General features: G+C 33.7%; 2 protein-coding genes and 2 non-coding genes across 4 annotated transcripts; 3 read left to right on the forward strand and 1 right to left on the reverse strand.

Moving 5' to 3' along the window:
- The first annotated feature begins 213 nt into the window (after positions 1–213).
- On the forward strand, positions 214–2,048 carry LOC131633963 (small ribosomal subunit protein uS19x). Its single transcript, XM_058904640.1, has 4 exons — positions 214–360; positions 450–598; positions 1,164–1,221; positions 1,641–2,048. Exons 1-4 carry the CDS (start codon positions 358–360, stop codon positions 1,887–1,889), a joined length of 459 nt encoding a protein of 152 aa, XP_058760623.1. The 5' UTR covers positions 214–357; the 3' UTR covers positions 1,890–2,048.
- LOC131633966 (small nucleolar RNA U30) lies at positions 682–762 on the forward strand. Its single transcript, XR_009293447.1, has one exon. It is a non-coding gene; the product is annotated as a small nucleolar RNA U30 (small nucleolar RNA).
- LOC131633965 (small nucleolar RNA U30) lies at positions 1,386–1,468 on the forward strand. The gene has a single exon (XR_009293446.1). It is a non-coding gene; the product is annotated as a small nucleolar RNA U30 (small nucleolar RNA).
- A 7,681-nt stretch (positions 2,049–9,729) lies between the features above and the next one.
- On the reverse strand, positions 9,730–12,355 carry LOC131633955 (probable WRKY transcription factor 21). The gene is made up of 4 exons (XM_058904631.1): positions 12,077–12,355; positions 10,820–11,681; positions 10,590–10,715; positions 9,730–10,169 (listed from the first exon to the last, which is right to left on the reverse strand). The coding sequence occupies exons 2-4, from the start codon at positions 11,665–11,667 to the stop codon at positions 10,025–10,027; spliced, it is 1,119 nt and encodes a 372-aa protein (XP_058760614.1). The 5' UTR covers positions 11,668–11,681; positions 12,077–12,355; the 3' UTR covers positions 9,730–10,024.
- Between the last annotated feature and the right edge of the window lie 480 nt (positions 12,356–12,835).

The following is a 12,835-nucleotide window of genomic DNA, read 5'->3' on the forward strand; positions in this document are numbered from 1 at the left end:
AATGTCGATAAAAATAAATACCGATTGTTACATTTATCTACCTATTTATTTGAAAAAATGTTTACATGTCTTTCACGACAAAAATGAGAGGAACATGGTATTAAGTTAAAATGTGTGGTGCCAAATATAAAATTAGAGGTGCTAGGTTAAATTCTCAAGAAGAGTAGGTAAAAGTAACATGGTCCATTAGGCCATGAGCCCAAATTTCTAAATAACCCAACTCGCTATGATATAAAAACTTCGCCGTCTGAGTAGGAATCAAAAGAACCCTAGCAGAGAGAGAGAGAGAGAGAGAGATCCGTGAGAAGCAGCTGCAAGAAGAACCCTAGCACAGTTCCTGCGAAAATCCTTGCAGCCATGGTGAAAACCGAAAGCCTTCCTCTTCTCATCTCTTCACTTCTATCTACAATTTTCGCATTGTTGAATGATTCGTTTGGTTGATTTTTCAGGCAGATGTTGAACCCGAGGTCGCCGCACAGGGAGTGCCGAAGAAGAGGACGTTTAAGAAGTTTAGTTTCAGAGGTGTTGATCTCGATGCTCTCTTGGACATGTCCACTGATGAACTTGTTAAGCTCTTCTCTGCTCGTGCACGTAGAAGGTATGGTAGTGAATCTGAATTTGTTTTGGCTTTGTGTTGTGATTGTTGGATTGTTGAATTGGAATTGTGAAGTAGTTAGAAGGTGCTGTGATGATTAGATGAAATAATCTCGTTAATCTGATATATTATGAGGATAATTTTCATATCCATTCATTTCTCTGAGCACCATTTTAGGTTATTTGTCAACAGTTTTATATTTTAAATTTTGGGGTTGATATTTGAACTATGAAGCTCTGGTAAAATGAATTAATTCAATGTAATCACAAGTGTGGGTGCCTGGGTCCGACACAGCCAAGCACACCTATTTTTCAGTGGTGTTGGTGCTACTTAGCATTTGAACTATAAAGGCATGAGATCTATCTAATGTTTTGAATCTACAAGATGATAATGAAGTTGGAGATTTATTTGTGATGTATTTTATATTTGTTTATACAGTAGTTCATATTGCTACTATTATTATTTAGGATTAGTGTTAAAATTACTATTCAACATTATTATCTTTTCTATTTTCTATGTAAACAACATTTCATGTTGATCCATTACAATTAAAATCGCTGTATTCCAGGTTTCAACGTGGTTTGACCCGCAAGCCTATGGCACTAATCAAGAAGCTCCGCAAGGCTGTAAGTTTTCTATTTATTTCTGTATCTATTCATTCAATTTGTTAATTATTGTTCATTATAGATTTCAATTTGAGCACATGAGAATATGGAGGAGTTATAATCTTATATAGTTGTTGGAAAACTGGGAATTTGTTTATTTATGGGATGTTGTCTGTTCTTATGGGTGCTATGATGATTAAATGAAATAATCTCGTTAATCTGATTAATTATGAGGATAACTATCATATCCATTCATTACTTTCTGAGCACCCTTCTTCCTCTTTATTGTTTCTTTACATTATGAAATTTTTAAACTTGGTAGTGAACGTTCTATTTACCAGATATTTTGATAACTATTTGATGACTAATTTCACATTAAACCCATGTGCATACTCTAACAAGATTGTATTAAACTTCTGTTTGATTCTCTATTGTGACAGAAACGTGAGGCCCCTGCTGGTGAGAAGCCTGAACCCGTGAGGACTCACCTCCGCAACATGATCATTGTGCCTGAGATGATCGGTAGCATCATTGGTGTCTACAATGGAAAGACCTTCAATCAAGTTGAAATTAAACCTGAAATGATTGGTCACTATCTAGCTGAATTCTCAATCTCATACAAGCCTGTTAAGCACGGTAGGCCTGGTATTGGTGCTACTCACTCCTCCAGGTTTATTCCTCTCAAGTGAAGATTGTCACTGAAGCTCGTATCCATATGTCAATGGAAACTTTTTCTTGTTTTATCGCAACTATTTAAATATTTTGTTTCTACTTGACATTGTTTTTAACTTAGCACACCAGTAAACTGAAGTTTTGGATTTAATATATCTGTTATTGTGTTTTTTGAAGTTTTTACTTCACCTTTATTTAATATGGATTATAGATAGTTGGATATTATGATCACATAAGCTTGAAAAAATTATAATCGATGAGATCTCTTGCACTGTATACTGATGATACAATTAGGGGTGTTCATGGTTCATGAACTGCACTGAACTGAACCACATAAATGGTTCAGTTCAGTTTTTAATAACCACATTAATAACAATTCAGTTAATTGTTAAAGTAGTTTTAATTCAGTTATAAATTGGTTTAAACCAGTATGGATATATAAACTGGTTTAAAACTAGTTTGTAATTATAAACCAGTTTTATACTAAAAATTGTTTTAAAATTAGTTTATTTTGAAATTTTATTTTTACAGAAATCTTTTATATAATTCAGTTTGTAATTATAAAGTGACACGTGAGTATATATTTATGTTTACGATTTGAGGTTTTGAGGATTTAGATTAGAACTTTGGAAAATCCAAAAACCTTAATTCGGTGAATCTCATATTTGTTTATGCACACTATACTTACATTGGATAAGTTTCCTATATTCAGTAACAGCTATCTAGAATTGATTAATCAAAATAACAGAAATAATTTATTCGAATGTTCAGTAAAACAAATTAATTATTTTAAGTGGGCATAGAACTTGAATTACTATTAAACATTTGCAGTTTGGCAAGGGAAAAATTGACACCATATAATAAATATAGTAGAAAATATCTTATATTTAATGCTCATATAATATATAAGTTTTTATTTTTAAGAGTTTTTTTTTTTTTACTTTCAGACTTTCTTTTAAAAAAAAATTATTTTGTTTTGAACTTTTTTTAATTTAAAAAAAAATTATTTTCAGAAATTTTTATTTTTCTATTTATTTATTTTAAATTTTTTTAAAATTTTTGGAAAAAACATGATTTTTTATTTTTAGAATTTTATGAAAAATTAATTTATATAATTAAACCAGTTTATAAAAAAAAACTGATTTTGAACCGGTTTTAAACTGAATCTGAATTGTTTAAATTAAACGGTGCAGTTCATTAACCATTTAAGTGATTCAGTTTTTTTATGGTGCAATTCAGTTCCAGTATACAATTCAATTAACCATATTTTTGAACACCCCTAGATACAATCTTAGATACAATGCACAATGGTCTTTGTTATTAATATGGAGATGGAATGTGTTTTATGCATTGAGGTGTAACACATACTATTTCTGATTGTCTATTTAAGAGCTAATATATTGTAACTTGTAAGTCTGAGAAAATACGTACTTCAGTGTTCTGCGGGGCTTTGAGTTCAAATGAGTACTTGTATTTGATTTAGATATGACATGTGCCTTAAACAAGAAAAAAGATGTTGCCATATTTGACAAAAACCAAGGTATTCAGTACAAATATAAACGACTTTTTAACTATATTTTATAATGAAGTACTAATATTTTCTCAATAAAAATGAGCCCGATTTTGGCTTAACTTTAATCTTTATCAAATTTATAGACTCTCTCATAATTTAGTACTAGTTTGGAGTATTTTTTTTTTTAAAATAAGTCTCAAAATTGGATTTTTAAACCGGGATGCACTTATTATTAAATGTGGATTTAATCTATTGATTTGAGGAATTTGGACTTCTAATTAAACTCGTTTCTATTCCTTTCCCTTTTCATTTTTATTTTCGTAAAAGAGTATATACGGATAAACAAAGAGTTAGGTTCTCATTTGTGTTTATAGAATTTTGTTCATTAGTTTTCATGTGTCTTCATAGTTTCTATCCATTGCATTGAAGTTTATATTTGAAGCTCTTCTCCATTGCACTAGTGAGTTGTCACCATTCTCTTTTCTCTTTTGATTTGACATGCATGCATTACCTAATTAGTTTATAAATATGATATTTTAAGCTTAAATGTAATAGATATGTCATTTGTGTTTGCCTTGAAGTGTCTTGCATTGTCTTTTTGAGCACTAGAGCTCAGGGTTCGCATGCTCTGTTCTCATGTTCACATGTCTGTCTCAGTGCAATATGGTTTGTACAATCCGAACCCTTAGTCCTGAAGATTGGAATCCATAATGGCCTATTATCTGATTTTTGGTTTGCATTGTTTCTGTTTTCATGTTATGCCATCTTTCTGCTGTTCTTGTTTGATTGTAGAAAAATGTCTAACAACCAAGAAAGATTGAGATTTGGTAGAGTGTTCCAACATGCTTCTGTTTGCATGAAAAAAGTTAGACCCTCACGACCTAAAGTTAGAGAGACTTCTTTTTGCTGACGAGAAATCACCTTAATGGTTTCATGTGTCTCTGGCATTGTTTTTTGTGTCCGTTGCTGCCTTAGATGTCCCAGAGGGTTTCCCATGAACATTTGAATCTTAGCCTTCAAGTTAATAGGGGGAGAAAAAACAAGGAAAAAATCATCACAAGAGAAAACAATAACAACCACAACAACAACTTTTCTATAATTTGTACCAATCAAAACTCCTACGAAGGCTATGAAGGAAAAATCTCCAAACTTGTTCATATGAGAGAACAAATTTATTTCATTGCTTCCTATGTATCCATACCATGCTGCTAGACATGTATGGGATGAAGAGTTAACAAAAATCTTTTAATTATTCTTTTAAATTTTAATGTTATAATATTTGAATTGTCTGATGAAGTATTTATTTTTGAAGTACCGTGATACATTAAAATGTATCAGCCACGGTAGGAAGGTTGCAAAAATGGTGTAACCTAATGAGCCATAGTTTTAGGATGTCATGCAACTATCTCGTTTGCAGGATTTATGTTGGACTAACTATGGTTAAATTAACCATGGATTATTGTCTGCTTTTGTGGAGAGATGACACATATAGACGTCGTCATTTCATCTTCTGATCGATGAGATGTCTATCACATTTGATGATCTCTCATGCCTTATACATCTTCCAATCTAGGAAGAATTATTAAACTATTTTAGAATCAGCAAACTTAAGGCACTTAATATGATGGTGACTTACTTGGAAGCTGGCCCGAAAAAAGCTCAACATGAGTTAAATGACACCAGGGGTTGTCATGCTAGGATTTCATTCTTGGTGGATCTGTATGAGTGCCACCTGACTGCAATTGTAGAAGTTGATGGTGATGATGCACGAGTTACATACTGCATAACATGTGCATTGAGGTCATACCTCTTGGTTTTGGTCGACATGTCCATTTTTGCGAACAAAAGTGTGACCTATGTCCACGTATCTACCTCATATATTTCATTAACCTGGATAGAATTTACTAGTATAACTGATGGGTTTCTTGTTTGGTGTACCTCTACTTTAAATTAGCTAAGGCTAGTATATGGAAGACTCAACAGTTAACTGAAAACAACTGTCTATTTATGGTAATGTTTATGCACATTTATTGATATTAACCCACAATACCTATGCTATACTGTTTCTGTTACTAATATTTAACTTGAACCCATTTACAAGCATGAATCCAGTAGTATTTTTCATGTTTCGCTGACTAGGCATATGTGAATGATTACTCTAAAATTTTGCCACATGCGTCCTCAATCACCCCGTTCTTAAGAAATCAGGCGACTGAGTCGTTTCAAGTTTCTCTTGATCGTATCGTGTAAAATAATATTAACTGGATGTCGTACGCTGATCACCGTGAGACATAACCCTTGGAGGTGATAGTGTTGTACAATAGATGGATGGCCTGTGGGCCTCGACTTATGTACCCCCATCTACTTGAGAGAGTCTTGCAATAGTTTGAGTATATCTAGGGTATACCAAGAGACCCCTCCATTACTGCTCATACCACTTACTTTGCAGGGATGTTGATGAGATTTTACAGCATAATTTTATTCATTTGGTGTTGGAGGATGTAAGTTGTGTTCCAGCTCTTTGACCATAGTATACAACTACATTCAATGATTTTATAGAGTGCCAAATCCTTACATGACAATAGATGCCGAGGGATATCCCTGAGGTCAGCTCATAGGAGATCTTATAGGAGGTGTAGGCAATAACAGACCATGTTGTTGATGTGTTACTGATATGTTACATCATTGTGGATATTGGGAGAAAGACCATAGTTAGGGGTGAGTTGAGGAAGACACTCCTCATATGGCCATTCTACACGTCTTCTTTGTAGAGGCACGACACGCGTTGCAGTACCGGTGATAGAGGAGGAACAATGACACCAAATATACACAATAGTGAAATTTTATTAGTTGATTATGACATTTTAGCATTCATATATACGTAATAGTTCTTCTATTTTGATCTTATTATTTAATAACAAATATGTATGGTTTACTAGGAGATCAATAAATGACTCATAATGTAAGGTTTATTAAAAATAAAAATTTCTTTTAATTTAGTGTCAAAAGGATAGAAAATATTGTCACAGGGTTAATCTAGAGATCAGAATGCGAACCTATGATATCTAAATTGGAATCCATACCAATTTTTGACAGAAATGAAGTGCTTTAGTCGTGAGTCATTTTCTTGCAGAATGAGCGCGTCCAAATTTTTAAATCGGAAGTATATGAGTGGCATTTTGAAATTTCCATAAAGTGTGTGATCACTATATGGAGTGTAGTGATCAACCCCCTTAAAACCGGAAGATAATTTAACTAAAAATTTGAATTCGAGTTCTTTAAAACTATTAATCTTTAATCAAAATTCATGAATCAATTGAGTCCAACTATTTGATTAAAATAGCACCAATTGAGAAACTAAAAGCATCTCATTGTTCACTAAAACATAAAGAAAGCCAAATGGCCAAGAAACCATCACTAATTTTTTTTGGTATCTTGTATCATTGTGTAATGAATTATAGCTTTAATGCGTGTTAAGTGGTGGTTCCTTATTTGACCGATTCAATACACTTTTAGTCTCACCAATGATAATGATAGTGGATCCATACGTAGTATTTGTTCCATCAAAGGTTATAAACTTTTGCCAATATCAACATTATTATTATGAAACAAAAGTCTTCTCTCAATGATTAATATTAGAATTAAACCATTATTAGTTTTGGATGTATCCTTGGTTTTTATTACTAAAACATATCCAAAATTGGGTAGGTCAGCATATCTAAAACTTCACTCATGCGTATGCTAGTTGAAGATACGTGGATAATACTAAGTCTTATATTTCATATAGAATCAATATCTTCATAGTTTTTCATTATAGTCTAAAATGTAATCCTTCAAACCATTATTGAGACTTAACCACTTGATTCTTCATCATGATATTAACGATTTTTTAACACGTTGAATGTTGCATACAATGAATCTTATTCATTATCAATTATTCATTTTCTTATATATTACTGTACATCTGAGAACTTCCGCACAAATGTGAGAATTTTATGTGAACAATTTGTATAAATATTCTTTTAAATCTTGAGGTCTGCTCTAATTCTAATAAACTTTCGGAGTCCAAGTGTCCAAGTCATCTGATTGTAGAATATAGTCGGTCAATAGTCAAATATATTTCCCATCTCTGAATTCTTTTGAAGCAAGTGATTGCTAAATATCAATGATTTGCAAGAATTTGGGGTCAAAAGAAAGCATTTATTCTCCAACAATGTTGATAACAAATGGTATTGGACCCAATGAAACTATGATCGAGCATGAATGCCCATATTGGTCCCCTTGCAACTCACATGTTCTGTTGAGAAACTTTGAATAGCCAATAGAACATTTCTATTAAGGGAAGCTAAGCAATGTAGCTAAGGCAAATCAAGAAAGGTCCTACTTTAAGATTATTACCTTTTGTCTTTGATTCAGAAGATGCTAGATTGTCCAAAACTAGCCTCAACTTGCATAGAAGTAATTATGTATATGCAGTGTTTGTTACACAGAATCAACTGTAAGCTTTAAATAACTTTAAAATAACTCAATTATTTATAAAATCTTTTATTTGTATGATATATTATGAATTTCTGATTAGTTAACAATGAATTATAACTTGACTTATATATTTGTTGCGCTCCATAATAATTACCGGACGCCATCAGGCGGATGATGAGTTATTAACTGTACGTGTTTTAGTGTTTGGAATCACGACAAATATACCGTTATTAAGCGTGACTTTGTACGTGTTTTAGTGTTTGGAATCACGACAAGTACACCGTTACTAAGTGTGACTTTGCACGATATGCGTGTTGCCACAAAAAACAAGATATTTCAAATACGCGCATAGTCACACTTTCCTTTTCAAACACGTGAGTTGTCACATCTAATTATACTTCCTTTGTCATTCAAACATGCAAGTTGACATTTATAGTCACACTTCGCTTTTTAAACACGCGAATAGTTGTGTTGCAGTTACACAACTCTAAAAAAGAAATATGTAAGTTGTGTCATTCATAGTCACACTTTTCTTTTCAAACACGCGAATAGTGACGTTGCGGTTACACAACTCTAAAAAAGAAACAAGTTGCCATTAATAGTCATAATTCGCTTTTCAAAACACACAAATAGTCACGTCGCAATTACACAACACTAAAAAAGAAACACACAAGCTGTCACACATAGTCACAACTCTAAAAAAGAAACTTGCAAGTTATTATTCACAGTCAAACTATGCTTTTCAAACGCGCAAATAGTCGCGTTGCGGTTACACAACTCTAAAAAAGAAACAAATTGCCATTAATAGTCACACTTCACACTTCGCTTTTCAAACCCGCATTCTAAAAAAGAAACAAGTTACCATTAATAGTCACACTTCGCCTTTCAAACGCGCAAATAGTCGCGTTGTGGTTACACAACTCTAAAAAAGAAACCCGCAAGTTACCATTAATAGTCACACTTCGCCTTTCAAACACGCAAACAGTCGCGTTGCGGCTACACAACTCTAAAAAAGAGACAAGTTGTCATTAATAGTCACATTTCGCTTTTCAAACACGCAAATAGTTGCGTTGCGGTTACACAACTCTAAAAAAGAAACAAGTTGCCATTAATAATCACAATTCGCTTTTCAAACTCGCAAATAGTTGCGTTGTGGTTACACAACTCTTTAAAAGAAACACAAGCTGTCACGCATAGTCACACTTCGCTTTTCAAACACGCAAATAGTCGCGTTGCAGTTACACAACTCTAAAAAAGAAACAAGTTGCCATTAATAGTCACACTTCGCTTTTCAAACACGCCAATAGTCGCATTGTGGTTACACAACTCTAAAAAAGAAACACGCAAGCTATCACACATAATCACACTTCGCGTTTCAAACACGCGAATAGTCACACTTAACTTTTCAAACACGCAAATAGTGATGTTGCAATAGTAATACATATTAAGGCTGCGGTTACACAACTTTACAAAAGGAAACTTAGCATTGAAAGTGCAGTGATATGCAGTATCGCGCTGAGTTTCAATAATCATACTATACTACTGATTTCGACAAACTCATTCTAATTTCAAGCGTGTGACTTCGCACTAGACAAATTGTCACACATAGTAACACTGTGGTTAAGAAAACTTGCATGGAAAGTGCAGTATCACAATGATTCTGACAAACTCACTCTAATGTCTAATAAATGCTAAGGTTATGTTTAGCTGTTATAACAGCAAAAGATAACTATATCATGTACATGTCAATTCGATTATAATAACAAAGTTAATTATAATCAATTGTTGCAATGCATGATGATAAACCAAGACAAACAATTCGCTAGAACCTGAATTCCGAAAACAAAATCGAAAGAGCCAAACCATTCTCCAAAGACAAATTTCCATTTAATTTAAAGAACCATGAAATGTTTATAACATACTTAAGAAAAATAAAAATAGTTTTTCCGAATTAAAACTACCCAATTTTACATACTCAATGCACTTAACCGATAAACTTCATCGACACCCCCTCTAAATAAACGACCCCTCAACCAAGCTATCCAAAAGCCAAAATCTGCAATCCTGCTTGTATCACTTGAAATATGTACAGAAACATCTCAAGCCAAATCAATCACATAGAGGTTTTGACTAATTGAATGATAAGCCTCTCCATCTAGTTCATGCATTTGCAGATTGAGTTGGTACCTTGGGGTGATTATGCTCCCCTTCATAGGTAACAATTAGCATAGTAGGCTCTTCCAAGCACCTCTCCACATGCTTCCTAGCCGGGCATCCTCTCATACTGCTGCACTTATAATATCCCCTGATGAACACAAAGAAAACATTACAATCCGTGGGAAAATAATCGAGCATAATTCTAACGGTTACTAAGGTTAAGACTAAGTTTACGCTGAGAATATCAAAATGAAAAATTAATTTTAAACATGTTTTCAATTTAGCGAATATCCATTGAACCACACAAAACCGCAGATACATGATTTATCGTACGAAATGAAATGATACTAGTTTGCACTTGACACCACATACAAAAATTTAAGAGCGATCTGAATGACTCGACCGAGAATTTCTTAGCAAAATCCAATCAACATATACACAAACAAGAATTATCGAAATCCCAACAGGCTAGTACATCATGAGCATGTTAACAAACTTTAATATCCCACAGAAGAAGATAACATCATAAAACCAAATTTCTAGAAGCAAAGGTGGAACTTGAATATACCTCGGGTGAGGAGAGCCCTTGATCGGCTTCTGCCCGTACTTCCTCCACGAGTAATCATCAGGAGGGATATCAGCAAGTTTGTTGCTGATAGCAGGCACCTTAATTGATCTCTTCACTCTATGCTTCCTGTAAATAAGAACACATAAAGTTATTAATGTCGTATTATAAGAGCTTCTTAAAACTCTAAAGAAGCATAAATTCACTATTAATGTAGCCAGGATGGGAATAACCTCTTCTTTGAGCAATGGCATTTAGAACTGCTGCCACATCTCAGATTTCCCTCGTCGCCTCTAGCAGAACATTTTCTCTTGTGCTGTTGCGAATTCTGATCCGAAGAGATCGGAGCTCCTACTAAATGGAACTGACTTCCATCCAAGTTAGCAACACTTCCGTCTATGCTCAACGACGAAATGAAAGACCTAGTAGACGACATTGTCGGTGTGCCACTAGTAGTGTTGTCAAAGCTAAGGTTTATGCTGTTAATGTTCCTTCGAAACATCATTTCCGCTTGATGCTTCATTTGCTGCTGCTGCTGCTGGTGCTGTTGCTGCTGCTGGTGCTGGTGCTGTTGCTGCTGCTGGTGCTGGTGCTGTTGCTGCTGCTGCTGCATCATTAACCTCTGCTGCTGCTGCTGCTGAAAGAACTGATAGTGAGTCGACTGACTCGACCCAGCTTGTTGAGCAAGGGGAAGAGGACTTTTCCCATTCGAGCTCAATTCCAACGAAGTGTTTGGGTTTCGCACGATCAATGCAAGCTCCTGACCCGAATTCTCAGGATAAGTAATTTGACTAAAGTGAACCTTCTTGGTGTGATGGTTATTCGGTTTCTTGCAAACCGGATTGTCCAAGAAAACATTTTGAGGAAAAGGAACTTGTCTCTGATTCCTAAATTTCCTAACTCTTGCATGACCCATACCATCATGAAGCAAAGACACAACTTTCTTGAACCTATTCACAGCTTCACCAGTTTCCACCATTAAATTCTTATGATGAACTTCATCTCTTGGTTGAGACAACATACTCAGAACTCTATGACAGCTTTCAACAGCTGTTCTACTAGCTTGTTCAACTTCCTCCATTATAGCTTCTCTCTCTATAACAAAAATTCACAAACACAAAACCAAGTCTCAAAATCAAACCAAACACACACCAAAACAGAAAAAATTCATCTCATTTATCCACAAATATACCAGACATTGATTCTTATGTGGCAGATAAAAATACCCAGATGATAAAAATCCCATTTTTCACCAAACATGAACCGTAAAAATAGGATTTTTAGTTAAAGTTTCAAAATTTCAGTTACTGAGATGATAAAGATTTAATTTTTTTGCAAAATAACAAAGACCCAGGAATCAGAATCAATTAATAATGCTTTCTACCAACATTACATAAAATAAAGACCAAAGAGATTAAAAATAAAAAAAGACTCAATTTTCCTTTAGATAAAAAAAAATCCCCAAAAAAAACATCATAGTACAAACAGACCTTGATGAAGTTGATGTTGTGAAACCCTAGATTTTGCTTGGTGTGGTTGATGTTCCCATGAGTTTGAGATTGAAGGGTGGGAAAGAGATGACTTTGGTTTGTTTTCTTGAGAGAATTCACACAACCATCACATAGAAGAATACAAAGGTTTCAACTTTAGACTAAAAAAACATATAAAAATTAAAGTCCTAAGCAACAACTAAAAAAAAATATATTTTATATTTTGTAGCTACTCTAGTGAGAGAAAGAGAGAGATGAGAGAGAGGAAGAAAAAAGAAGAGTTAGGAGTTTAAATAAGAAAAAAACACAACAAGAGGCATGAGGAAAAGAGCTTGAGAAATGAAACTGCTGTCCCTGTCACAGATTTGAAGGTGGGACCCACAGGAAGACCTTTGTTATTCTTTTTTCTTCCCTTATTTCAGCTTTAATTACTATTTTCTTAGACCTACCCATTTCAGCTTCACTTTTACTACTTTTACTTGTTGATTCAATTCATTATTGTGTGTTTTTTGATTTTTTTTCTTTTTACTTTCAAGTTTTGGATTTACCTTATTAGTTGTGGTTTTAGTATTTTACCATGTTCTATAGTATCTAGATCATAGTAAATTGGTTAAGTAATGATTTGGTGAATTTCTAGATTTATGGTAAAATTTGATTCACTATAAGATTTTGTTGACATGTCAAAATGTGTGTTTTCTATTAAAATTTACAATGGATAAATATTAGAGGTAAATATTTTACATAATTTAAATTATACAT

The sequence above is a fragment of the Vicia villosa genome, unplaced genomic scaffold, assembly GCF_029867415.1.
Source record: "Vicia villosa cultivar HV-30 ecotype Madison, WI unplaced genomic scaffold, Vvil1.0 ctg.001193F_1_1, whole genome shotgun sequence".
Taxonomy (NCBI): domain Eukaryota; kingdom Viridiplantae; phylum Streptophyta; class Magnoliopsida; order Fabales; family Fabaceae; genus Vicia; species Vicia villosa.